The sequence below is a fragment of the Alligator sinensis genome, unplaced genomic scaffold (assembly GCF_000455745.1).
Source record: "Alligator sinensis unplaced genomic scaffold, ASM45574v1 scaffold135_2, whole genome shotgun sequence".
NCBI classification, from domain to species: domain Eukaryota; kingdom Metazoa; phylum Chordata; order Crocodylia; family Alligatoridae; genus Alligator; species Alligator sinensis.
Window position 1 is genome coordinate 1,555,381 of NW_005842067.1, and position 26,209 is coordinate 1,581,589.

The following is a 26,209-nucleotide window of genomic DNA, read 5'->3' on the forward strand; positions in this document are numbered from 1 at the left end:
GAACACAAATTATTAAATATATGTCCAAATGAATGAATTCCCCTCATTATAGAATAAGGCCTTAATGTTTCATTTAGATATTTCACTGTCCCTTACAGGTGTTCTTTTTTACTTTTAATCAGCTAATTCAAGGCTGTCTTAAAACTGTGTTTCCTGGATGAAATACGTTTTTAGAAGCAAACTGTATTCCTTGCCCATATAAAAAGAGCAGGCTATTCAGAGCCATATGGAAATAAGCAATCCAAGTTCAGAGTGTGTCATCTTCTGTGTGCATTCACAGACAAACTCAGTTGCAATAGACTTAAAGTTTAGCATATATATCAGTAATTTAGAGTAAACTATATTTGGAGGGATAGGGGTTGTAATTATCCCTAAATAAAATGTTAAAGCCAGAAAATTGAATTTAGGGCAAACTTAAGAAAAAATTAAGAAATATATATTAAGGTACGGAAAAGCACAAGTTCACTTAAACATCTGTCTTGTGATGTGACATTGTGTATTTAGTTTTTGTGCTCCTAAGCCCAATTGAACTGGTTTTTATGGATACAGTAGGTTCCCCACCCCCCTTTCTCATATGTTGTTAACTGGTACTTCCATAATGTATGAGAGTCACTTAAGTGGGGTATTAATAAAATGTTGACTTGAAATGAAACACAGTTTATTCAATGCTTACTAATTTGGGTAAAACAGGAGAAAGGTTAAGTCAACCTACTAGTGTGTTTGGAAAGGTTTTAGTCAATCAGCCTGTAACTACAATGTAAAAATGTGTAATTAAGCCTCTTTGGAACCTTCATTAGGTCATGAAGCCACTTAATTTTAAGGTCAACTATAATAATTTTTAAATCAATGTCTGAACATCTTAATTTTGTTTTTAACATTTCACATCTACTAATGTGAACCTTTGCCATACAGATAGTAAGTTATACACTTGCATATTATGACAGATAGCTTGTTCATTGGTATAATCCTTCATATGTAGTTTTTTTGGTATGCAGTACAGTGAAGTGAGTTGGACAAATCTAGTGACAGTTATTAACAGTCTCAAACTATTGTGAGAGCACTGGAGGAAAAGAGCATTTTTACACGTTGAAAGGGCTTTATGACACTATGCATCCTGTAATTTAAGGTAGGGAGAAAAAGTCAAACCAAAGGATATCAAAGTTATGAAGCTTGACACCTAGAAGAGCTTGTGAAATGGGTTTAATTCAACACATGTATTTCTTTATTGTAGGTCTTACTCAGCTGATCACTACTTACAGGAAGCAAAGAAGTTAAAGCATAATGCAGATGCACTGGTAAGCAGAACTGAAAATGTTTGTCAAGTGGTTGCACATAATGCTGGATTGGGGTAGTTCCTTTGATTCAGTGTTCTTCTCAGTTACTGTTATTCTTCCCCCCTTCCCTATATTTTTGTTTCTAAAGATATAATTCTCTTCAGTCTGACAGATTCGAGAAAGCTGTTTACTACCTTGATGCTGTAGTGTCATTCATCGAATGTGGGAATGCATTGGAGAAAAATGCTCAGGAATCCAAGTCCCCGTTCCCTATGTATTCAGAAACTGTGGAATTAATCAAGTAAGCAATTAACAATAAAGTCTGGGGGTTAGAGTTTGGTCTTTATTCTTGGGTTTTTTTTTTTAATTAATCTCTCATCGGTAAAATGGGTAAAATTTCCCTATCTCTTCCATATGTTTAAAGCAAACCATATGTTTTGCCCAAACATTTGGACGTTTTCATCTAGGGGATTGTAATGTCCACTACAAAACATGATGTAAAAGTAAAAATATTTCTGTAATCATCTCATCCAGATGTTTGATAAAACATCAAAAATAGATCTCTGGCACTAAAAATTAATAGGTTTCTTAAAAGACCATTAAATGAGAAATGCCAGCTGATGAAAACATAAAGCTTTGTTTTGTTGCCATCATTTACTTGATGTCTTTGTTTGCAGATACACTATGAAACTGAAGAATTACTTAGCACCAGATGCTACAGCTGCAGATAAAAGGCTAGCAGTGCTTTGGTACGTGTGCTTTAGGTTTAGTAAAACATCTTGAGTCAAATTAGTGAGTGTTTTACGTGTGAAGTTACTGCCTATAGTATTGTAGTTAAAGGTTGAGGGTATGTAAGGTTCTCATTTAACCTTAGCCAGTGAGAGCTGGAATAACTTCTCTCCTGTAGTATTGCCATTGACCACCTTCTGTTTCTAATATAATTAGGGAATAAAGCTGATATATCTGGGATAGAATTGTTTTTAGTTTAGGTGTGTTAGTCTTGCTAGTGAGATGCTATCAGGAGAGCAAGAGCTTAATACTGCTTCTTACATACAGACGTAATGAGAAATGAACAGTCTTCTAATATTTTATTTGAAATATGATTTCCTTGATGTGATGTCTGTTCCAGCAATGGATAAGGCAGGGATATTAAAAGAATGCGCTGTTTAGAAGAGACGGAGCTTTGGACTATTTAATAATTTCATACTCTTTAATATTAATTTTAGTAGTATTAGGCTGTGGTTACGAAATCTTAAGCAGCAGTGTCTGCAGCTTTGTGCCTCTAGTCTCTTAATTGGAAGTAAGATTTTTCTAGTGGTGACAAACTGATGGTACTGCTATCAAGTTAAATGTATATTCCATTGTCATTGCAACACCACTTGGGAGCTGAAATTTTCATAGGATATAGTGGTTGCATTAACTACTGTAGTTACTCTTTTGGAAGCAGAGATCAAATTACTGCTTATTAGATCAAGGGCCGATAGCATTGATTTTGAGCTTTTATCTTGTAAAGGTAGCCTTGAAACTAAACTGCACCTTGAAAGAAGCTATAGCACAAAGCTCAGGGAGTTCATAGATCTTATCCTGTGCCCACTCACTGATTGTCTGAAGTTTCAAGTACAACCCAAGAATCATCTTGCTACCTTTCCAGAGTTCTTTAGGAGAGCTTACCAATTTGTTGTGGAGATGGAAAAGAGAGTGGGAAAATGCAGGATTAGACTTGGAATGTGTTGATTGTGTTTATGGCCTTTTATTCATGTATTTGCTAACATGGGAGGTAATTGAGTTGTATTCAGAGCTCAGTGTGCAGGACCGGTGATGTAAGAAAAACCGAGGAAGGCTATGTGACTGAAACCTTGCACCTCAAGCTGAATCTATATATTTATTTTTTGGGGCAAGTTAAACAATTTTACCAAAAATCAATAATAATGATAACTCCAGTGAAATCAAGTGCATATGTATTAAACACCATGCAGTTGTTTACCTGCATTATTGAGTTGTAGTAAGCAGTTTCATTATAAATGTGTTACCATTTGTCTTTGACTAGTCTTCGATGCCAGTCCCTGTTATACTTAAGGCTTTTCAAGCTGAAGAAGGAGAGTGCATTGAAATACTCCAAGACATTGACTGAACATCTAAAGGTAAACACTTTCTGCCTATTGCCACTAACAACTACAGAAAGTTGGAACTCCATGGCGCTCAGAATTTCTAGGACCTGGTTTTTCAAACCTGTGTACCCTGTTTGGAAATATAACCCTTCAGGCACGCTCATGTCCTGTGTTCTGAAACGGAGGAAAGGTTCTTTGGGTGGATCTGATATCTTTTATTAGACGATTCACCCAAAGAACCTTGTCTGCCTATGTCCTTGGACCAACACAGCTACAGCCTACGCTCCTGTGTTCTAAAGCTTTAATTTGTTACTGGGAAAGATGGCTACTTCCAGCACAAGCAAGATCGTCGCAACTCTGCTGGTCCTAGCATTATTAGCCTCCATTTATGATGATTGTATCTAGCTTTTAGTCTGCTTCTATGAATAAAAAATTCAGCGAGCTTCAAAGAGAATTAAAAGCATCTTCCTAGCTGGTATTAAAAAGTGGAACTTTTTTTCATATATAAACCTAAGGGAATTCTGTGTCTAGTGATACATTTTATGGCTTCAGGGGCTGGTATTGGAACAAAATGCATCAACCAGTGACTTCACCAGACTTCTCATGGCAGCACTATTAGACCCAAGTTCTAATTCCCAACAACTCACTATGCTTGCTTAAGCTTTACCTCCCATTAAATCCTCTGGATCTGGTTTAAACCCACTATTGGGGATTGGATGCTGAGAAGTCCTCTTTTAAGTTGACTCATTTGAACCCAGGTGTTCAGGTGGGGCACTCAGTCAGGATGCTTAAGATTTCCTGGGTAAAGTTACTTCATCTGAATCTAGTCTGGGATTTTAAAAAGGCTTATGGGGTTTAGACACCCAACTTTAAATACCGTAGAAGCAAGCTAATATATTTCTGGCTTTGTGGAACTTGAGAAGAGTGAGCCTTAGCTGCACAGTGCTCATAATAGAAACCACCCATTTCCTATTAACAGGTATCAGGCTGGAAAAAATGAAATCTTGCCATAAGAGATGATGAGGTTTTATAGTTAGCACAAGGGACTAAATAAGGAGACATGAGATCTAACCCCAAATTTGTCAGCTTGCTACAAATCTGTAGGCAAATCACCTAAAGTATCACTGCCTTAGTTTGTCAGTGGGATCACTGGATGTTTTCTCAGATTTTAAAGTGCCGTGAGAGTCTTCCATCCTATTCAGATTTTTATTATTGCAAAGAAATCTGTTTGCAAAAATCAGTTTAATAAGCAATTAAGATGACTTTAAATCATATGGCAATCTTTTTTTTTTTTTTTTTTTTTACTCAAACAGAATTCCTATAATAATTCTCAAGCACCATCACCTGGTATGGGAAGGTAAGCAGTTTCTAAACTTGAACATTAAACTGCTTTCTTTCTTGATTTAAGATGTTTTAAATCTTGTGTGGGAGGTGAAGGATTAATGGGGCTGAAGAACAGAATCTGCATGGCTGAGTTCACTGATAAAGTATTAAACTAGTTTGATTTCTCTCCAGTGAGAGCCAAACTTCTAACAGACAAAATGGAAACTATTTCCTTTTTCTCAGTTTATGTGGTACACAAAGTTGAATTAATTGTTTACTCCTAGTGGTGTTATATAAATGTATCTGGTGTCTCATTAGTTAGTTGTACTCTCCTAAGGATCTGGGCTTCAGCTGGGTTTATGCTTGCATGCTTGTTTTGGTAAATGTTTCAAAAGGCAACTGCTCATGACAGCACTCTAAGCAGGGTTTCAAATGACCTCTTACTGCAAAAAAGGGGTCTGTGTCTCTGTATTGTCTAACACGCAACTTGATTTCAGTGAGCTCTATTATATATATATTCCTGAGAATTAAGAGGACAATAGACTTTGTAAAGTGCCTGGAGCTACTTGAGCTTGCAGTATTTTTGGGATTGCTTACTCTATGGGGAAGTAAGGAACATTCTTACTTGTACCATTCAGATCCTGAGACTAGTATTATGATATGCTGTGCTGTGTTTGTGTAGCTGAGTTACGTAAATATGTAATCTTCAGTGGGTTATTTTAAATGTCTTTAACCTAGTGGGTGGCCAATGTTTTTGGCAGGCTTGCCACAAATTAGTCCCATGCCCTCCCTGAATGCCACTCTTATCTTCCTCCTTGCCCAGTCAGCTGCTTTGCTTTTTGTTCCCTCACCTGTGCTCCATGCCCAATCTGCTCTAATTTCTGCCGCCTGTCCCCTCCCTGGGGTGCCACGTGCCACACAGGTTGCCCATGCCACTTGTGAGACGCATGCTGCAGGTTGGCCACCCCTGCTTTAACCTGTTAACATTTTAAAGCTTCGTTTCTAGTTTGTGTGGTTTAGACTTCATTCACAAGTTTCTTCGATGAAGTTTTACTACTTTGAAATGTGTGCCACAAAAAAATTCCACCTTTATAAAATGCAAATTAAAAGATAAAGGCGGCTTGGTCATGAGAGAAAACCACAAGACTTGGAGAAGCTTTTAGTTTCTGGTTCCAGCTCAGACACAGACTTCATATATGCATATGCAAGTTACTTATCCCTTCTGGTCTTGGGTTCCTCATTTATCAAATGGGGGAGTACTTCTAAATGGAAAGGCCTTGAGGTTTTGGGCAAGGGGGTTTTATAGAAATACATGCTGTTGATTATATTCTGATGCTTGTTTCAGCTGTATCTATGTTGACAGTTCGTGTTTTGAAAACCATGTTTTTCTTATAATAACTAGCAAGCCTGTTGGCATGCCATCTCCGGTCTCTCCGAAGCTATCTCCAGGGAATTCAGGGAATTACTCCTCGGGGACAACCAACCCTTCAGGAAGCAGTTCTTCAGTGACTATTCCACAGAGAATCCACCAGATGGCAGCCAGTTATGTGCAGGTTACATCCAACTTTCTCTATGCCAATGAAATCTGGGACCAAGCTGAACAGCTCTCTAAAGAGCAGAAAGGTAAGACAGCAGAATCTGCCCAAAAATTCAAACATGACGTTCTTTGCCAAAATCCTAATAGGCGTCCACATTTAGAGCATCAGCTAATAGTGTGTAAGCCATGTTTTGTCAGCTAGTGGTTTGCTGTAGATAAAATAATTGTTGCTTTAAATTTGTAGTCATCTTTTAAATTGGTTCTCTGATCTTGTTGGAGAATGGTATTGATTGCTGGGTTCCATACTAGTAACGTGGCCAAACAGATTTTTGGTAGACTTGCCATGTTTGTGTAGGTTCTAGGGCTGAATGCAAATACATGTCCAGTTCCAAAATTTTGCTTAAAATGAATATGCATGTTTCTTAAAGGAAGAATTTTCCCATTACTAGGAATGTTTTACAACAGTATCAATCTTGTTCCATCTGTCTTTCAACCCAGTAGTGTACTTGAGGCAGGAGCTATGGGGGTGCAAAAATTGCTGCTGACAGCCAGCACTACCCCATGCATTGCTGCTGCCCAGGGCACAGAGCTGCCATGTTATGCCTCTGTATCAACCATGTTATTACAGAAATGCTGAGGTGCCTTTTGGAAATGGAAATAAACCCTTTTACTTTTTTTTTTCCATTTGCAACTCCTTTCATCTTTCCCCTCTCCCTGTTTTAGCCTGAGAGAATGTGTGTAATATCTGGGGTTAGTGTGTCAGAACTAGATTTCTTCTTAGGATGTAAATCTCTAAACAAGTCGATATGAATGAGTATATGCATAGTTTATTTTGTTCTCTTGTCGTCCTAGAATTTTTTGCTGAACTGGACAAAGTTATGGGCCCTCTTATCTTTAATTCAAGCATCATGACAGACCTAGTCCGTTATACCCGGCAGGGATTACATTGGTTACGTCTGGACGCCAAGTAATATTTTGAACTGAAGGATTGGAAAGTAGAACACACATTTTTCTTGCTGCCTCTGATTTTCTCCACAACACTGTGTCATGTCCAATAAGGAAGACTGCCATAACATGTTGCCTAGTTGACACTAAGAGCAAAGAATGCTTTCACATGTCTCCCATTCTCATTTGTGTGTTTAACCCCAAAACGTCTTGTTGATGGACTTCTTTGGTATTCCCATTTTAAGTTATTTAATTATTTTAAAATCTGCTACATATAAAGATGTGGTTTCACTGATCTGTAATGGATTGGAATTCCAGTCATAATACATAACTAATCAGTTTAAATCCTATTTATTTTAATTTGTTTTTAAAAATTTTTACAAAGCCCTATTTTGGGCAGTTTTAGGACTTAGCTGTTTCTTCCTATAAATTTACCCTTATCAAGTACTTAGCAGAAATTAATGTAGACACTTTATTTAAGTACTTTGTGAGCTTTGTTACTCTGTAATGTCTTGTGGTAGTAGAGCTTGTTAAAGAAAATAAGGGTTGATAGGTTCTAAAGTATAGCGACACCATGCTTTTCATGCCTGATGCCTATGACTCAAATCTTAAATGACAACTACAGTTTTATTATTGCAGAATTTGTACTAAATATTGAAAAAGAAAAAAAAAAGTTCCAGAGATATTCTTCTACACATTAAAAGATTTCATTTAAATGAAACTATAGAGAGACCTATATGGAAAAAATATTTAGTTATGTCTGACTTGGGTTGTTTTCAAGACAATTTCAAAATACTTAACACTATAACAATCACAAAACATTACAGTAACTTGCATTTAATGCAATATGGAAATGATGGTGTAAGAATGAACTTCAGTCTCTGATGGGTGCATATTGGAAAGGTTTTTAAAAAATGGACAATCTTGTGCTTTTTTGTATCTCTTTGTATAAACGGATCTTGTTTCCTTGCTTGTCATTATTTGACACTTACTGAATCAGCCAACTTTATGGTTGAAAGAACCGACAAATAATTCCTACTGGAACTGTCATTTGTATCCTTTCCATTGACTGAGAAACCAGAGATCATGATTAGTGCGCAAGATCCATCTTTTCTTATTTTGGGTCTGCTAGTTAATGGACACTACATCATGACAGTGTTATGGCCATTGTGGGGTGGGGAGCACACCTACTATTATAGGGAAATTGCCTAACTGTTCTGATATAGAACTTACTTAAAATGTGTATTTCCCATTGATGTTAAATGTTTCTGATGGAGCAGAAATTTCACTTTAGGGTAAGTAACTCGGTGCAACAGGAATCCTGCATGGAGTTCTGAGTGGTTGCTCTTAAAAAGTTGTAAACCAAAGTACCTTTCCATATAAGGTGCTTGTCTGAGCAAAGTGTTTAAAAATTATACTGCTTTCAATATTGCTTAGTGCCCCTAACATGTCTGGTGTGCCTTATGCCTTACTTTTAGATGAAGATTTTATGAACTGTTTACAAGATGTTTTACAGCAGGACCAGGTATACTGTATGCAGTTGGAATTCTGCAGTACTTTGGTAAAATTCCTTTTCCTTTGTATTAACAGTACAAGCATCTGTCATACCAAATGACCTCCTATTACAGCGGTTTTCTTTCAGAGAGTCACACTCTGAACTTACGAGAGTGGAATTGGAGAGTCTTGCTTCATTTTTATCTCCCATTAAACCTTGTATCTGGTACAGAATAATGCATCTATGTTCAGGAAAAATATTGCACTAAATTTGTGTGTAGTTGTAGACTGCCATCATTTTGGCACATTTCGAAAGAAGGAATAGAATTCTACACTATTTAGTACTGCAGTATGTCCTATGGGCTTTAAGAGTTTAGAAGTTTTGCAAATTAGTAACTTTACTAAACTGTAGCTGCATATTCGTAGAGCTTCCTTTGTTCTCCAACTTGTTTTGTACTTCCAGAAAAGCTTTGCTACGTACAAATTGAGACGTAATTAACAGACCTGTAAATTTCCCTATTAATATTTCAGCATATGTTTAGGTCTGTTTCAACATCCTTTTTTATTTGAATCACTGTGCCAGCTTGTGTTCTTTTTTTCCAGTGTTTGCTGTTACAAAGAATTCTCTACCCTCAAACTCTGCATCTTGGTTAATGGGATACTGTCAACTATTTTTCCCTTAATACTCTAAAGTGCCTAGCACACTTTTGACGCTATATAAGAATACCTTCTTAGAAGCTGGATTAACAGTATATTTTTGAAGTAGCGCTGCAGTAGCCAGCATGGCTGTGTTTTAAGCTTGCTCCTTTGTATGCAGTTACCATTATTGTAAGCAGTAATGGTCTCATCTCTGGGAATATTTGTGTGTTTTGTTTTTAAGCTAGAGTCCCACAAATACCATTTGGTATCACACTAAATTAATTTCTTCTTGAAAAATACATTGTTAATCTTTAAACCCTTAGACGCTAAACATTATTAGTCTTTAAAAAAATACAAAAAACTTTTTTACAGTGTGTCAAAATGTGGACATGAACTGGTGGATAGTGTCCCACCCAAGCAGTATGCTTTTCTGGTTAAATTCCTTCTGGATTATTGTCCCAAGTTCACTTTCTGTGTTGGAGATATGCAACGGTTTTGTTTAACAAAAGGATATTGTTTTGCTCATCTGTAGCTGTGTCAAACAGATCAATTTAATTTGACAATTCCACATGCTTCTCTAAATTGGGATTTTCCCCTTGCTTCAGCGACAAATTCATTTTATTGGCTTCAGTAGCCAAACAATGCAAATACTTCATAAGCTTCCATCCCTCTGCCAAAATCCAGGCTAACAAAACCTGTCCTTCTGAACCACTTACTTAAACAGCGATGTGGGAAATGCATGTCACTTAACCACTAATGCAGGTTGCACTAGTGTCTTATCACAAGGGAATCTTTAAATTCTGGTTCTCTCCATGATTTTCTATATGGTGGCATATTAATACATATCAGTATTGTAGATTGAATTTATAACTCCAACTCCCAGTGGTGAACCTTATAAATGGCTTAATCAGACTAGGCTTGCTCAGACGTCAAAATTATCTTGAATTTGCTGTCGAACTTGCAGGTTCCTAAACGACAAAGTGCATCACTTACAGTTACAAATGAACCTTCAAGAAATCAGAGCAAAATAGCCCAAGACTTTTATTTTCTTTTAAATCTGTTAGCCATAACTCAGAGCACATAGATGGCTCTTCTTGGCTTTTGATGGCAGTATGCAATTTGTATTGTGAGAGTCTTTAATACATATACATGTGTGTGCTTGTGTGCGTGTATGGGAGGGGTGTGTGTGTGTGTGTATATAGACATATATAGATATATATATATAGATATAGATATATATATATATCTATAGATATATATGAACTCAGTCTGTCCAAACTGTATGTTATACTTGTTTTTAGATTATAGTGCAACTGGCTATATTGATATATTATTTATTGAGTGCTGAATCACCATCTTGCTGGTGATGAATCTTGCGTATTATACAGGAGTGCAATGTATATTACTTCAGATTTGATGAGGCTTGATTGCTGTGATTTAAAAATAACCACCTTAAAATATACTTATGAATGGCCCCAGCACAAAGTCAGGACTTTATGAATATAATTTAATACTTGCCTGGGGCAAGTAAAATAAAGCCGTAGGCAAGTAATTATAAAGTTTGCCAATCTGGCAACTAGTGGAAAGAGACTACCTTTGCTGTATTTAATAATAATAATTCATTTACCTAACCGAAATTAATCATCATTGCAGCCTTCACATGAAGGCAGTTACAAAAGGGCCTGAGCAAGTCCAGTTTGAATTATGCAGTGGGGAATAAGCAACTTCCAAATTATCAGTAAAAGCCTTGACAAATATTTGGGTCAGGGTTGGAATCAGTCTAGTGAATCAGTGTTATGGAAAGCTGCATATTTCCAGCAACAAAATTGATGATAGATCTCTTTTAAACAAGAGTAGCCAAAGCTTTTGCTAGCCAACTCTTAGACAAACGCAGACCTATTTCCAGAGACAGAGTTCCCGGAGATGGGTTTACATAAACATAAAGAATCATGTTGTCCAATTCCACTTTTTGTTGTTTTTTGTTTTTTTTTTTTAAAGAATTTTGGTCTTTGTTGCCATTTAACAATAGCAGTGTTGGAAGGGGGAGCTATAACATAAATACAGATTCTTATCTCAGTATGGGTGTGCTAGACAAATGAGCCTGGCCATTTGGTAGGACAGCTTTTGAGACAGCATTACCTCTTGCTTGTTGCCAGTGTTCATCTGAACTTAAACTGAATGCACTATACTGAGTAGCTTGATGTGCTTTTTCAGCATAATTTATATAGGCTATCCCCATGTAAACATTTTACCTGTTTTAATTTTGTCTGGAAATGTAATGGAAGTGCAGCCGTTCCAATTGGTGCAACTCTGTGTGCTAGCAGAGCTGATATTAGTAAATTGGAATGCAATGTGCCCCGTCTTCAGTTTTTATACACAACCCTAGTCAATCATGTAGCTGAGTGCATGGTAGTACTGCAGCCCAATTTCTTGGCTGCATTGGCATCATACATCTGAAAATGTAACTTCAAGGACCAGACATGACTTTTGCAAGCACAGTTACTGACATTTGTATCTGGTCCCCCTTTTAAATGGTTTTAAGAAATTTTGTATATGGAGGATAAAGTGCTTATATATTTATTAAAAATCCTTTATCTTATTTGAAATTATTATTATTTGGTGAAGAAGGGTTTTTTTTTTCTTTTTGGGGAGGGGGGGGAAAGTAACTTTTAATCCATCACTTATAAATGAAGCCCTTACTAATCATACAGGAGGTACTGTTAATGACTGATGGGATGTCTCTATTTTACGCTTTGTACATGACAAGTCCATGTCTTATGTTTTGTTTCTATCAAAATATTTAGGCATCTGTCTTCAACCAAAACTTAAAAAAAAATACTGTGATTTTATTTGTTGCAATACAGATGAAATTTTGAAGGGTACTTTGGGGCTCAAAATTAGAATTTCTAAGTCAGTATGTGCATTTCACGTAATAAAGCTATTAATGGTGAGCAAAGTATTATATACTAACTAGATTTTTCCACATCTGTATAGTATATTCTATGTATTTTGTGGTATTGAGATTATAGAAAGTTTAGTGTCTGAAACATGCGTTTAATGTGTATTTTTAAACAAATTTATGGCAATTAAAATATTTGGAGAAAAGGGTATCACATTTCAATTTGTAAAGAACTTTTTAACTACTGTGTCATTAAAATGCTTTGTACAATGCAAAACTGTAACTGGAGAAACTAAGTTTAATAAAATATCAAATAGATTTTTCTGTATTAAACTTTACAAACACCGTGCTTGCATCTTCTGTATGGCTTCCTCCTCAGTGGAATTACATTGATAAAACTCCACAGTTTTATCTTGGGTTTGCATATTCTAGCAAGTATATTTGTTGATCTATACCCCCCCACACCCCTTCCCTCCGCCCACCACAACAGACTTACCAGCTGGAGGCAACTGTGTCCAGCGTGGTTGAGGACTTCTGCCTGTTTAGTTTATGGCCAAATCTGCACCAAATCTCTGGATCAGAATCAGCCAAATCAAATCGGGACAGTGATTCGCATCACCAAATTGAATCACCGTCCTTCCGAATCAGCCAAATCCAAAGCAAATACTTGCTGCTTTGCATAGGCCTACTGCTGGGCCTTGCAATCTGCCTGCAAAATCAGGGGGAAGCTTCCTCAAATTTGGTAGGTCCCTATGTGTATGTGATTGTCTCTGAAATGATGACAGTAAGTTGATTAAGTCTGAAAGTGTAACTGAATGAAACCTGTTTTTGCTCAGTTTCTTTAGTAGTAGGTCAGGGGTGGGCAAAATATGGCCTGTGGGCTGAATCCAGCCCACCAGGTTATTCTGTCCGGCCCGCAGGGCCCCTAAAAATTTTAGAAAATTAATTGCAGGGAGGCAATTAGAAAGGCCAATGCAACTACAGAGCTGAGGCTGGCAATACAAAGACAACAAAAAGTCTTTTTTTAGGTATGTAGGGAGTAAAAGGATGGCTCAGGGCAGCATATGACCCCTACTGAACAAGAAGCAATTAGTGACAGAGGGGAGACAAAGCTGAGCTATTCAATTAGTTTTTTGCCTCAGTGTTCCTGAACAGGGCTCAAGATAAGTCTCCTAACGGGTTCTTAGATGATGAGCATCAGAGGGACACCAGCCCACCAACTGTCGATGCTGACTTTGTGCAGTCACTTGGATGGACTGGATGAGCTGCATCTGAGGGTACTGAAGGAATTGGCCAGTGTCATAGCAGAACCACTAGCACGGCTGTTTGAGCGTTTGTGGCCCTCGGGTTAGGTCCCGGAGAACTGAAAAAGGGCCAATGTGGTCCCTATTTTCAAGAAGGGGGGAAGGAGGATCTGAATAATTATAGGCCAGTCAGTCTCACCTCCATCCTTGGAAAGGGCTTTGAAAAGATTACGAAGGATCATATTTGTGGGAGTCTAGCAGGAAAAATAATGCAGCAGGGAAACCAGCATGGATTTGTAGCAGGTACATCATGCCTGACCAATCTGGTTTCGTTTTATGACAGGGTCACAAAATGCTTAGACACAGGAGTAGAGGTGGATATCGTTTTCTTGGACTTTAGCAAGGCCTTTGATACAGTATCTTATCCTGTTCTCATAAATAAATTAAGAGGCTGTGACACACATGTTTACACGGTGGCAAATTGGCTTAGTGGTTGCACCCAGAGAGTGGTAGTAGACGGGTCGGTATCGATCTGGAAGGATGTGGGTAGTGGGGTCCCGCAGGGTTCGGTCCTTGGACCTGCACTTTTCAATATCTTCATCTGTGACTTGGATGTGACTGTGAAGTGTACTCTGTCTGAGTTTGCGAATGATACTAAATTGTGGGGCAAAGTGCACACTCCAGAGGGTAGGGAACGATTGCAGGCAGACCTGGACAGGTTAGAAAAGTGGGCAGTACACAATAGGATGTGGTACAACACGGATAAGTGCAGAGTGCACCTAGGGCACAAAAATATCCAGCACACCTACTGGCTGGGAAGTGACCCTTTCAGCAGCACAGAAGCGGAAAGGGATCTCAGAGTCGTAGTGGACTCCAAGATGAACATGAGTCGTTAGTGTGATGAAATCATCAGCAAAGCTAACTGCACTTTATCATGCATCAACAGATACATGACAAATAGATCCAAGGAGATGCTCCTCTGAGGCATTGGTAAGACCACAGTTGGAGTACTGCATCCAGTTTTGGGCGCTATACTTCAAGAAGGATGTTGATAGACTTGAGAGGGTCCAGAGGAGACCACTCGTATGGTTAGGGGCTTACAGGACAAGCCCTGTGAAGACAGACTGAGGGACCTGGACCTCTTCAGCAAGAGAAGGCTGAGAGGTGATCTTGTGGCCACCTACAAATTAATTAGGGGGACGCAGCAAGGGATAGGAGATGCTCTGTTCACCGGGGCGCCTCTTGGGGTAACAAGGAACAATGGTCACAAACTGACAACAGATTTAGGCTAGATATCAGGAAAACCTTCACGGTAAGGGTGACCAAAATTTGGAATGGGCTTCCAAGGGAGGTGGTGTTCTCCCCTACTGTGGGGGTCTTTAAGAGAAGGCTGGATAGGCATCTGGCTAGGGCCATCTGACCCCAGCACTCTTTCTTACCTAGGCAGGGGGTCAGACTCGATGATCTGTTGAGGTCCCTTCTGACTCTAGTATCTATGAATGACCACCCCCTATCAAAGCTTCCACCCAGGTCCTGATTTGACACTCTGCAGACTGTGACTTGCAGGGGCAGAACTAAACAGCTGGAGCAGCAAGTTCAGTCTGGCCCTGCACCCCTCTTCCCCCCCCCCCCCCCCCCGCAAGCCTCTGCCTAGCAGGGGCTTCTGGAGGCTCCAGCCTCCCTGCACCAAGGGAAATACAGGTAAGGAGGGGCAGGGGAAGATCGCGGACAATTGCCTGAATCCTCAGAATCAGCTGGGCTGGCTCCTGTGGTCCCAACACTGCATCTGGGAACCCTGTGGTGCTGGTGTGTGGCAGCCGGGGGAGAGTGGGGAAATGGTTGTGGCAGGAGGGGGAAGGGGCAGTGAGCGGGTGCGCAGAGTGAAGGAACAGCCGGTGGGAGTGTGGGGCCAGTGCCAGTGGGGCCCAGAGCGGGGCAGCAGGAGCCCTATGGAGCCAGGATGGCTCTCCACTCTCCCTGCTTAAGCATTGCAGCCTGGCTCCATAGAGCCCCTGGCAGCCTGGCCTCACGCTCTGCCAGTGCTGGGCCTGGTGCACTGGTGTGGGCCCTGTGCTCCTGCCCAGCTGTCACTGCACTCTGTGTGCCCGTTTGCTGCCCCACCCCCTGCCTGTCGCAGCCATTTCCCTGGCCAGCACCACATAGTTCCCAGCTGTAGGGTACCTGTCAAGGGACGGGGCTACCTATGCGGCCCTCGATGGCTTGCCAAAACTTGATAAGCAGCCCTCCACTTAAAATAATTGCCCACCCCTGAACTAGGTTCTCTCTTCCAAATCCATTGGAACTGCTGGAGTATTGATGGAATTGGCTGTAGTATTTTGAGATTCTTATTTAATAGTTTGCTTGCTCTCTTTTCAGAAGGGTTACTTGGTTGAGCTGTTGGCTGTATTTGTCAGGGGTTGGATTACTTTATGCACTTGATTACTTCAGGTAAATCTGATATCTTTTATTAGACCAACTCAGATAGTTGGACAAATTCTTCTTTGCAAGCTTCCAGGTATAAATACCCTTTATCATGCTGAGGAAGTCTCTGCAGTTGGTGTGTGCTCTTCCTGGATGGAATGACTAGTAAAGAAGCCAGAGGCTCGTATGCACTGGCTGGCTTTCTTGCATGCAGGCCAGCCTCTGGCTTCTTTACTATTCCTTCCATCCAGGAAGAGAGCGCACACCAACTGCAGATGCTTCCTCAGCCCGACGAAGGGTATTTATACCCGAAAGCTTTCAAAGGAGAATTTGTCCAACAATTTGAGTTGCATTAATAAAAGAGATCAGATTCACCCAAAGAACCTTGTCTGCCTATGTGCTTAGACCAACATGGTTACAACCTGTATCCTTGATTACTTCATGCACATGCCTAAACTAAAGGGCATTAGTCCATAGGTAAGCTTCACATGCACACACTCCATTTGAAAGGCCTCCTTGACATGTACCCACAGTGTGACATTTTTTAATGCATGACAAAGTAAGTTTGTTTGCTGAACACAAAATTTTAATTTGCATAAAAATATGTATAATACAAACAATATAAAAACCTGAGATGCAAGGTCTTTTACTGAGCTTGGCCCAAGTCTCATCTTCTGGCATGCTTGGGAGTGGTGCAGCTCTGTCCAGTGTATGCACTTAGTCTTCCTGAAGTTCCTCGTTAGTTCTGGCACAAATACTAAATATATGCCATTACATAAGTCAATGTCCTAACTCAGGGCAGTTTAATAAATATTTCACGTGCCGAGTGGGGCCTCATCGGAGGTAAAAGCAATGTTTTCTTTTCCTTAGTGACAGATCATTCCCGGGAAGTTCTTAAGGAACAGTGGCTCTTCCTGCAAAAAGACACAGTATCAGGTAAAGACCCAAGTTGACAGTTATCTAGATATCACAGCACTATGCATTTAATATTACTTGAATATAAAGTAAACCTGTTGTGCTTTCAGTAATTCCCAAATCTTACTGTTCTTCTCTTCTTGAAAGCACGCTGTTAGTGACTGTCATTGGTACGGAGGCTTATAGGAGGTCTCTTTCAAATATGTATTCCAAAAACTGATGGCCTGAACTCAGTTTCTCTCCACATGAAATAATGCCAGCTTCAGTCTGCCTTTATATGTGCATGTGATCTTTAGCAAATGACATGCTGTCTGCAAAATACATTACCACAGCAGTCGAGCGATAGGCGATGCTAAAAGTTTGAAAATCTCTTCTGTTTGTATCTCTGTACTGCTCTTACCTTTCTGAGGCAAGTGGCCACTAACCTACAATGACCTTTCTTAAATGCATGTTAAAATAGGAACTTGAATACTATTTCTTACATTAAAGGCATGTCTATTTGTTGCCCGGTAAGGAAGTTGATGTGCTGTCAGCACTGTCCTCTTTTTTCAAGGCAGGAGAAGAGTATTGGCTGTATGGCTGCTAGTCTCAGCTCTCCTGTATAAGTCAGCCTTCAGTTAACACAGTATAACTTGTGTTTATTGGAGGGGAAGGGGTTGATGTAAATGGAAGAAACGGGAGTTGGAGATATAGTCCATCCAGCAGTAGGTGTCAGCTTGGACTAATCCATGTTTGCTGTGGATTTCATAACCCTTCCTCACATCTCAGTAGAGTAGGCCTGCTCTGCTGAGGAAGCGCTTTTAATAAGCATATGTTTTCAAAGGGACAATGTCATCTTAAGGGGGACATATTTTAAGACCTGAAAGCAGGCAGTTAAGTCTCCTCCTAGATTCCAGTACTTTTGTCTTTTTTCAATAACATCTTTGCAGCACAAACCAAAAAGACCCTGCCAGGTCCTTTTCCTCTGCATGCCTCACCTAGGCCACCATGCTGCTGCACAGCATTTGCACTGATTTGGAAAGATGACTAAACCCTTGTGATCATTCTTTCCATAAAGAATTAATTTAATTTCTCGAGTACTGTAACATGGTGGGAGGTCCCTTTGCACAGCAGGGCGGGGGCAGCATTCCTGTACTTTTGCAAATGAGGAACATAGAAGTTACCTGCATAGCATTGTGACGCATTCGATGTCATCCCTGCAGGAGGCTCCAATGGGTCTGAGGGAGGAGACCCCTCTCCAGAAAGGTGTCATCCTTCTTTGCCTCTTTGGTTGAGAGTTTGGCTGATGCAAGGATGCACAGTGTATCTGAAACAAATGGAGTGCAACTCTCATGAAAGGAACAGCAGCTACATTCCATGTTCCCCAGAGCATTTTGTTACAACATCTAACTAGGCTAGCACCTAACGGTTTTCAAAGACTTGGCAGAGTCAACAGCCATTACAAAATAATGATTCTTACTGAAGGTATAATCATCTGGTATCTTTGTAAAGCACTAGTTAAAGGCTAGCTAAGCGTCTTAGCAGTTTGGGAAAAGAGGCAGCACCCTTGCTTTCTAGGGCCGGAAACAGACAGACAGACAGACTACAATACTTGCCTAAATTCACAATGTCGGCATGTGAGCTGAAGAAAATAGTTATTCTACTGCCTTGACACTACTAGCTCATGCTACTTCAGTTGCTGAAGTAACAAATATGCTACTGTTAGCTCTAAATACTGCAGTCATTTTGTACATGTAATCACTCACGCTTTCATGTCAGTAACTGCCTGACCATTTGCATTCAATAGCTTAAATGTTTGTTTCCTCCTGTTTTGTTCTTACCTGGCTCAGGAAGGCTGAACAAAGCAGCATGACTGCTATAACTTTCAACCAGTGCATCTTTGGATCGGCTCTTGCTTGCCAAAGGAGTCTCTGAAGGTTCTGGAGTCCTGAATAAAATTACTCCAGCTTCCAGTTAGACTTTTATACTCCCTTATCCTACTGCTGCATCAGCGCTCAGTTGTTAAAGGGACAAAGTTCATCTTGAAACAGGAGAGATTTAATAAGTTAATGTCTACTAAAGTCATATAGTTCAAGGCCTTATCCATCTGTCTGTTTACTTTTCTGACACATGTACTTTGTATGTTCAGCTTACCAGATGTGCTGTTCCTTTTTTTTCAATCTTAAAGGGCTCCCAGTATTCCACGGTGTACCTTTAGCCAAAGGGTAGTTGGCCATGCGCTATAGTAGGGATCAAAGAGGGTTCACTTCCACAGGCTGTGGCACTTGCAGCTTTGGGTTCCTTAAACTTACTTATTTAGCATATGCAGTTTTGGCATGTTTCAGCCATCTTAAGGCAATGTCATCGCCAGCGTGAAGAGCTTGAAGGCCACCAGGTAGCAGTGTAAATGGACACAAGTCAACAATGTAGGGCATGGTTTGGACTTGTCCACAAGCATTTCTTGTCACTGTGAAGGCCTCATTGGTATAGGTTTGAGGCACAGTGACCATGTCAAGTTTGAAACCAGTTGAGAAATGCCCAATAATGGCATAGCCAGTTAAACCCTAGTTGATCGTCTGTAGGGTCAGAGATGATGTGGTGATTGATTGGTGCTTGTGCTGACCATTCCTCCTGCCACTGACTAAGGAAAAGTCAGGTTTTGCAAGGGTGGACCATATTGGGTATCTTGAGGGAAGCTGAGCTTTATGTGGGTAGAATATGTCCCAGTGTGCTGGCACCGTAGGATTATCTGGGATTCTGGTACCCTGGGAGTAGAGTGGGGTGCAAGGTGCCTGATGTAAGACTCGCTGTAGCATGCAGTTGGGTGTCCGCTAGTTTGCTGTATGATGATGAACAAGCCCATACGGGGGGCACAGTATTCTGCAACTGAATAACACAGCGTGAGAGCAGATGAATGTAGCATGGAGGCATTAGCACTCCAATAGAGGCTGCAAGTTTGGCAAGTAATTATTCCTTGTTTTGATTTTTAAAGCAGTTTTGTGGAGATGTAATTTATAAGTTAAAGTCCAGTTGAGGGCAACTCCAAGATTATTTGCCTCTCAGATTCAAAGCCCACACAGGTTAAAAGCTCCCTGAGCTGAGAAAGTAGGAGGCCTTGCTGGCTCCTGAGCAGATAACCCTCTTCTACAGCTTTGAAAAGCAGATTTCTGTAAAGCTGCTTTTCAAAGCTGTAGAAGAGGGTTATCTGCTCAGGAGACAGCAAGGCCTCCCACTTCCTCAGCTCAGGAAGCTCTTTACTTTACCTCTCAAAGGAAAGGAAATATCCAGTAGTTTATGATGGGTGGGAAGTCATTGGGTTTTGCTTCTCTCATATGAAATCTTGAACCAAGTCTCTCTCCTTGGAGATTAAATAAGACACACTGGCTTCCTCATTAGAATATTGAGGGGAGGAATACTACTTGGTACTAGTGTCTGTGCTTCAGATCCCTGAATTATAGTGCAGAATAATACATGTTTAATATGAGGGGAGTTTGGTTTTGTGGGCATAGTAAGAAAAGGAATTGTTACTTGTGCTGTGTCCTACCCCCTACAGCTAAGTGATGCAATGAGTTTAAGAGCAGTGGAAGTTAATTTGTTAGAGGCAATTGTATAAGGATGGCTTTGACCTCCAGTTAGCCCAACTTTCAGCTCAAACATGATTTCTGTAAAGCTGCTTTTCAAAGGAGTAGAAGAGAGTTATCTGCTCAAGAGCTAGCAAGGTCTCCCACTTCCTACTGAAGGAGTTCTTTACTTATAAGTACTCTGCAACAATGTTTCATGGGGACTGCTTTGATGAACTAAATGAATTGATTTCTACCATATTTGAATTGTGGTACTTGGCTGAGACTGAAAGCTGAGGGAGATCTAAATAGCCTTGTCTTCTCTTCCCTTCCATGACCTCCCTTTCTTAAACTAACACTTCAGATGGTGGGGTGTCCCCAAGAGTTGTACAAAAGACCCATTAAAAAGGTGATGCTGGGAGAATATTCCTGCCCCCACTCCATGGTTGTATCCCAAGTCTGCTCTGGAAGGGAGCCAAGTACAGTTCCCTTCGGTAAGGTGGATTAGCAGTGTGCAGGAAGCAAGTCAGACCTATGAGGTTGTTTTTTTTGTCTGGGAGGACAGGTCTACAACAGGGAGGCAAGTAAATAGTGAAATTCACATTTCTTCCCTTTTCCTTTTAAAAATCCATGTTGGAGGCAGAAGGACAAGTCAGATGAGTGCACAACCTCCTCCCGAGTGACAGTTTGCTTGCGTGCTCTTGGCTTGGCAGTAAACATCTCTCTGTGCATGCAACAGTTTGGCTCCCAGGTGCAATCTAGGTGGGCAGGAGGTGGATGTAGTAAGAGGTAGGATTTAGAGCAGTTGTCTTCAGCCTTTTTAAGGTGAAGATAATTTTTTGAAGTAAAGGGCAATCCAGGATCTACTGCCCTGCACCACCCTGCAAGTCAGTCTGTTTGGAGAAGGAGAAGACACACAAGTGGGGCCCTGGCTGGGCCAGAAGTCAGAGCCCAGGCACAGTGTGCAGATGCATGGGGGCACCTCTCACTGCTGCATGCACCCTGGCAAGGCGCAAAGCCTAGCATGCAGCAGCAGGTGCCTTGCACACAGATCAGGAGGGCATGTGCCCCCCCCCCCCCCCCCACACATTCGCCGGGCCCCGCACCCCCAATTTGCCTAGGCTCAGACTCTCCCCTGGTTTGGCTGGGGCTCCACTCACCTGGTAGCAGCAGACACAAAGGGGGACTGGCCCACTCACCCAGCCCAGCAGGTACAGCTCAGCCCAGCCATGTGTGTCCCACTGCTTATACATCCTGCCACTCTTGGACTGTTTCATGTTTCCTGCCACTCCCAATTGCAGAGCCTCTGACAGGCTCTCTGTCTAGAGGGCCTAGCCCCCCCCCGCAACTGAAATCAACAGTCAAGGGCTCCACAAAATTGCCTGGTTGGTGACCACTGATTTAGAGACTGCAAACTTGTGTGAAGGAAATTCTTAACCCATTCCCTGGTCCTGATTTTAGGAACAATAAGGGTTCAAGACAGCACAGTCTGCAAAAACAGGTCTCAGTTCTTGTGGGCTGGATGCTACTGTACAAAACTATACAATACATGTAAAAAGCTCCAGCGTGGAAAGTAGGCACCTGATAGCCTTGACCTAGGCTTCCCTAATTGCTTAATATGGGAGGCACTTCAGAGTGCCAGTACAGAAGAAGCAACTTGATTAAGATAATGCCACGTTGTAGGCCTGGTACTATACTGATAAGTGCTTTTTATCCTAATGTTGCTAAGGTTTAGTAGAAACCACTGTACCTTGCTCCATGTGAACATTCTGCCACAAGGTGGCTTTTTTTTAGGCCAGTGCCCTTTGGCTGCCACGTCTTTACTTCCTGCTATATCCTTTTCCTGCAAGCGAGACTTAAGTCTCTTATACTGTTTATGTCTGGGCCTACTGTAGTGGGGATCAGTTGGCAATTAGGGCAGGTCAGATGTGGTTATACCCAAAGCAGCTACTTCTGCTTATAGCAGCTCTATGAATATTCTCCCATGGGACACAGCCCCTGCTGACTACTATTTATAGTAATTCTGAAGAACCCAAGTAGCTGGTTACTTACCAGCTGTTCTGAACAGAGAGCAGCAGCTAAACTCCAGTGCTTTGGGTGTGGATGGAGCTTGGGGTCTGGAAGAGCAGTCATCACCGTCATGTTAGTATTTACATCCTGTGCAAGTTGCTTTTTGCCTTCATCACACCATTTGCTGTTTGTCCCTTCTTGGGAAGCATCAGCTTCCTGTTTACAAAGGCAGGAGGATGTGCTGGTGTGTCAATCATGATAGTAACCCCCTACTTGTTCTTTAGTTACACCCTGCAATTAACAGCAGCCTTGCTACTCCCTCTGCCCTGCCACAAGATAATTAGTATAAAAGGCCCCTAATAGAGAGAGTTGGGCAGGATGCACAGCAACTTGAACTAAGCTTTCTCTGTGGGCCTCAGAAATGCACCCAGAAAATAAAACCCAAGAGCTAACAGAGCAAGTGTAAGAGGGCAGATAGGGCGGCAGGGTGCATTGGGCCAGAAACAGGAAGGATTCTGGGCCTTGTGTGTTTGTGTTCTAAATCTAGAGCTTTGAAGCTCCCCCAGTTCTCACCAGTAAACCTCCTTCCACTGGACATGAATGGAAGCTCCCCAGTTGTGCCAAGCACCAAGCCCTGGTGGGATTTGCAAGCTATACAATCCTCCTCTGCTCCCATGTTCAGGACTTGCTCTTGGAATATGCTTATACAACTGGTGCTATGTAAGAGCACAGCTGAGTGGTAAGACCACACACATGGTCTGTCCCTCCACACCAAAGCTTTGTGGAGCTAGCCCAAGGCCAGATTTGAAGAGGGGCCACTAAGAGCTCAGTAAAAGTCACTTTGTGAAGTGCTGCTTGAAAAGGATATTTTATACCTTTTCCTCCATTGTGCTTATAAAAAGCCAACCAAGCCTGTCATTTAGATTCTGAAACTTAAGATGGAAAGGGGGAGCAAGATCCTCTAGGCTGCTGAAATGTTACAGAAACAGCCTGTGTTTTCACTAATAACAGACCTCATAAGTACTACAGATGCTGCTATCACTCAGTCTTATTATTATAGCCTTAAGGGCTTCCTGCTACTGTTCTAGTCCTAGTTACCTGATCCTAGTTTAAAATCCACCTTTGAAGAGCTCTGACACTTTTTTCCCCAGTTGCTGTTGCTTGTTCTTTTTGTCCCTATGGTTCGGAAGGTTTTAGACAGTTTCAGGTCCTTAGACTTGATCCCCCTCCACCCCAAATTAGGTTACCTGAGCACAAGATTAATGACACAGGAATTAGCATTAGCTGACATGGTGGCTTAGCACTGAAATCCTGTTTCTACTAGATGCAACTTTTCTCCCTCATAGCAGAAGCTGAAAGGGACTGTACAAACCCCTTGAGCCAAGGCTATACTAAATGCCAGACTCTTAAGGGATTAAATGCCAAACTCTTACGGGATTACATACAACCTTAGCTCCCAGCAGATTAATTAAATAAGGAAACAAATGAATCAGTTTCACCTAGGTTTCCTTGAGCTTCACATATATAAAGAGGAAAAAAAAAAAAACAAGAATGAAAGGCAAAAAGCCACCCTGCCCATATCCATAGCTTTGTTTCAGCCCTGGGCACCCAAGGTTCATCATTTAGTTAGTCTTTTAGGTGCATCTACCCTGCCTTCCGCCTGACTTCAGACTATTACAGCTAACTACCTCTCTCCAGTCATTCCAAAGGCAGGAACTGGCATTCAGTTTCCCTAGGGAGAGCAGTCTCAGCAGCTAAGGTTAGCCTTAGTCACTTTACCATCCATAAAGGACTGATGTTAGCCGAGAACAGAGATGGGGCGGGGGGGAGACAAAGTCCCCAAACTGGAACCAAATTTATTGTCTTGAACATGTAAAGCCCCTTGAACATTAGCTTTGCCAAGAATGCTAAACTACCATGGACAGGGATGAGAAACAGTGTGTTCTGGTTACTTTTTAAAGACCAACAACCCGGCAGTGAAAAAGCCTGGAAAGCAGCAAACTTTGCACCCAAGTCCAGCTTTAATTTATGCGCCATAAAACAGGAATTTCTTTATCACTTAATCTTGTGAGAACCTCCTTTGTCCATGATAAGTGCTCAACCCCCAACCCCTGGGTTATTCAGCCTGGGAGGGGGGCTTCCCCATGGATCTGCAGGCCTGCCCCCCCATCAGCTGTGGCCCTGCCTGCTAGATTGAGCAGACAAGGTGGCACAGAGCCTGGCCCCAATGCAGAGCCCACACTTAGTGCATGGGGCTGGGTTGAGGCAGTGTAGGGCCGAATCCAGCCTGCAGATGAGCCCCATGCCACTCATCTGGCCTGCAGGATGAAAACCTTGAGCACTGCTGGTCTATGAAGACAAAGTACCTTTCTGGGACCGAACAGGACATGTGGTCTAGATTAGCACAACCCTCATACCTTTCTTCCTGAACATGAGGACAAGGACCTGTTAATTACTATAACCTTTCCCCCGCCCCTTAGCCAAATTCTACCTTCACTTTAAAGCCCACTGGCCAAGATGACTTATTCTGGTTTAACCCACACAAAAGCTTTTTGTGGGACCCAAGTTATTTAATCTCCAAATGCAGTTGGTGCAATCTAGCAGGAAAATGCGCAGCTCTGCAACTAATTTGCACTTTTTTCATGCTGCTGCGAGTGAGAAAAGGTGCCAATGAGCAGAAACAAGAGGAGTCTCAGTGGCCGATTACTGGGGTGCTGGAGCTCGCCTTCAGGCCACTGCGTCACGTGGTCCACGCGCCCGCCGAGACGGACAGCGCCCTGCTTGCACTCAAGTGTCTGGAACAGGCTCCTTGAAGCAGCCGTCACCACCATATGCTCTTAAGCAAAAAAGTTTGGATTCAGCAACCAGGGGTGCCCAGCCTTTTCACCCTGGGTGCCAGCCATCCACAGACTGGATGTGGCTGGTGGGCCAAGCCCCACCAAGCAGGCAGACATGGGGGGAGGAAGTCAGTCCCACCAGGTAGAGGGGGCAGCCCAGCCATGTGAGGTGCAAGGATGTGGCTGGACCCCAGCCCACCTGCACAGGAGGAAAGGGACAGGACCCTCCAGTTGAGGAGACGATCCAGCCACAGGGGGCCTGGCCCAGCCCCCAGGGAATCAGGCAGCAGGGGAGCAGCAGTGGACCCTGCTGCCCCAATTCCCCACCTGAGGGGACATGCAGCTGGTGGGACAATGAGCAACACAGGAGGCGCAGGTCAGGTTGAGGCTTTATTGTGGGGGCTGTGGGGGCTGCCCCATGCATAAGGGCCGCGCTCACTCGTCATTCACGTAGTCCGCTGGGTTCTTCCTCTTCAGGCGCTGCTCCTCCTCTATGGCCCATGAGTACACCGCGTAGCCCGCCAGGAACACTGCGGGCACAGACGGGCCGGTTGAGGGCCGGGGAGCGCGAGCGCGGGCCCAGCCTCCTCCTCCCCCGCCCCCGCCCCCGCACTTACGCGGCGCCACGCGGAAGACCTGGCCGCGGAAGCGGCGCCAGAGGTTGGGGAGGCCGACGCTGAAGTACTTGGCGAAGGGCCGCTGCTCGAAGGGCGACAGCGTGTAAGTGATGATATGCCGCACGTAGGCCAGGCGGCCGAACTCGGGCCCCATGGCGCCGCCCTGCAACGACACGACCGCGTCACCGCCCGCCCGGGCCGCGCAGGAGAGGGCAAGGCAGGACAGGGGGAAGGCCGCGCCGCCCCCGGCCCCACTCACCGCTCACAAGCTCTGCAGATATCGGACGCCTGCAAAGGTCACCTTTTACTGCTCCGCCCTACGCCACTTCCGCTTCCGGGGCATGGGGCAAGCTCTGCCTCCTTCCCACCGCGGGGCCAGTGAGGGGCGAGGCCACACCCTCCCTGGC

General features: G+C 42.4%; 3 protein-coding genes across 3 annotated transcripts in view; 1 reads left to right on the forward strand and 2 right to left on the reverse strand.

Moving 5' to 3' along the window:
- AFF4 (AF4/FMR2 family member 4) overlaps positions 1-12,568 on the forward strand; it is a 45,022-nt gene extending 32,454 nt beyond the window's left edge. Inside the window, exons 15-21 of the mRNA XM_014519920.2 lie at positions 1,232-1,295; positions 1,439-1,575; positions 1,952-2,023; positions 3,322-3,415; positions 4,696-4,739; positions 6,108-6,328; positions 7,095-12,568. Coding sequence (XP_014375406.1) covers positions 1,232-1,295; positions 1,439-1,575; positions 1,952-2,023; positions 3,322-3,415; positions 4,696-4,739; positions 6,108-6,328; positions 7,095-7,213 — 751 coding nt within the window. The 3' untranslated portion in view covers positions 7,214-12,568. The remainder of the gene's footprint in view (positions 1-1,231; positions 1,296-1,438; positions 1,576-1,951; positions 2,024-3,321; positions 3,416-4,695; positions 4,740-6,107; positions 6,329-7,094) is intronic.
- A 3,892-nt stretch (positions 12,569-16,460) lies between these two features.
- Positions 16,461-25,573, reverse strand: LEAP2 (liver enriched antimicrobial peptide 2). The gene is made up of 4 exons (XM_025204083.1): positions 25,074-25,573; positions 22,391-22,455; positions 17,963-18,105; positions 16,461-16,798 (listed from the first exon to the last, which is right to left on the reverse strand). The coding sequence occupies exons 1-4, from the start codon at positions 25,177-25,179 to the stop codon at positions 16,762-16,764; spliced, it is 351 nt and encodes a 116-aa protein (XP_025059868.1). The 5' UTR covers positions 25,180-25,573; the 3' UTR covers positions 16,461-16,761.
- LOC102371388 (cytochrome b-c1 complex subunit 8) lies at positions 25,563-26,203 on the reverse strand. The gene is made up of 3 exons (XM_006023554.3): positions 26,062-26,203; positions 25,803-25,965; positions 25,563-25,715 (listed from the first exon to the last, which is right to left on the reverse strand). The coding sequence occupies exons 2-3, from the start codon at positions 25,954-25,956 to the stop codon at positions 25,621-25,623; spliced, it is 249 nt and encodes an 82-aa protein (XP_006023616.1). The 5' UTR covers positions 25,957-25,965; positions 26,062-26,203; the 3' UTR covers positions 25,563-25,620.
- Positions 26,204-26,209: the final 6 nt, after the last annotated feature.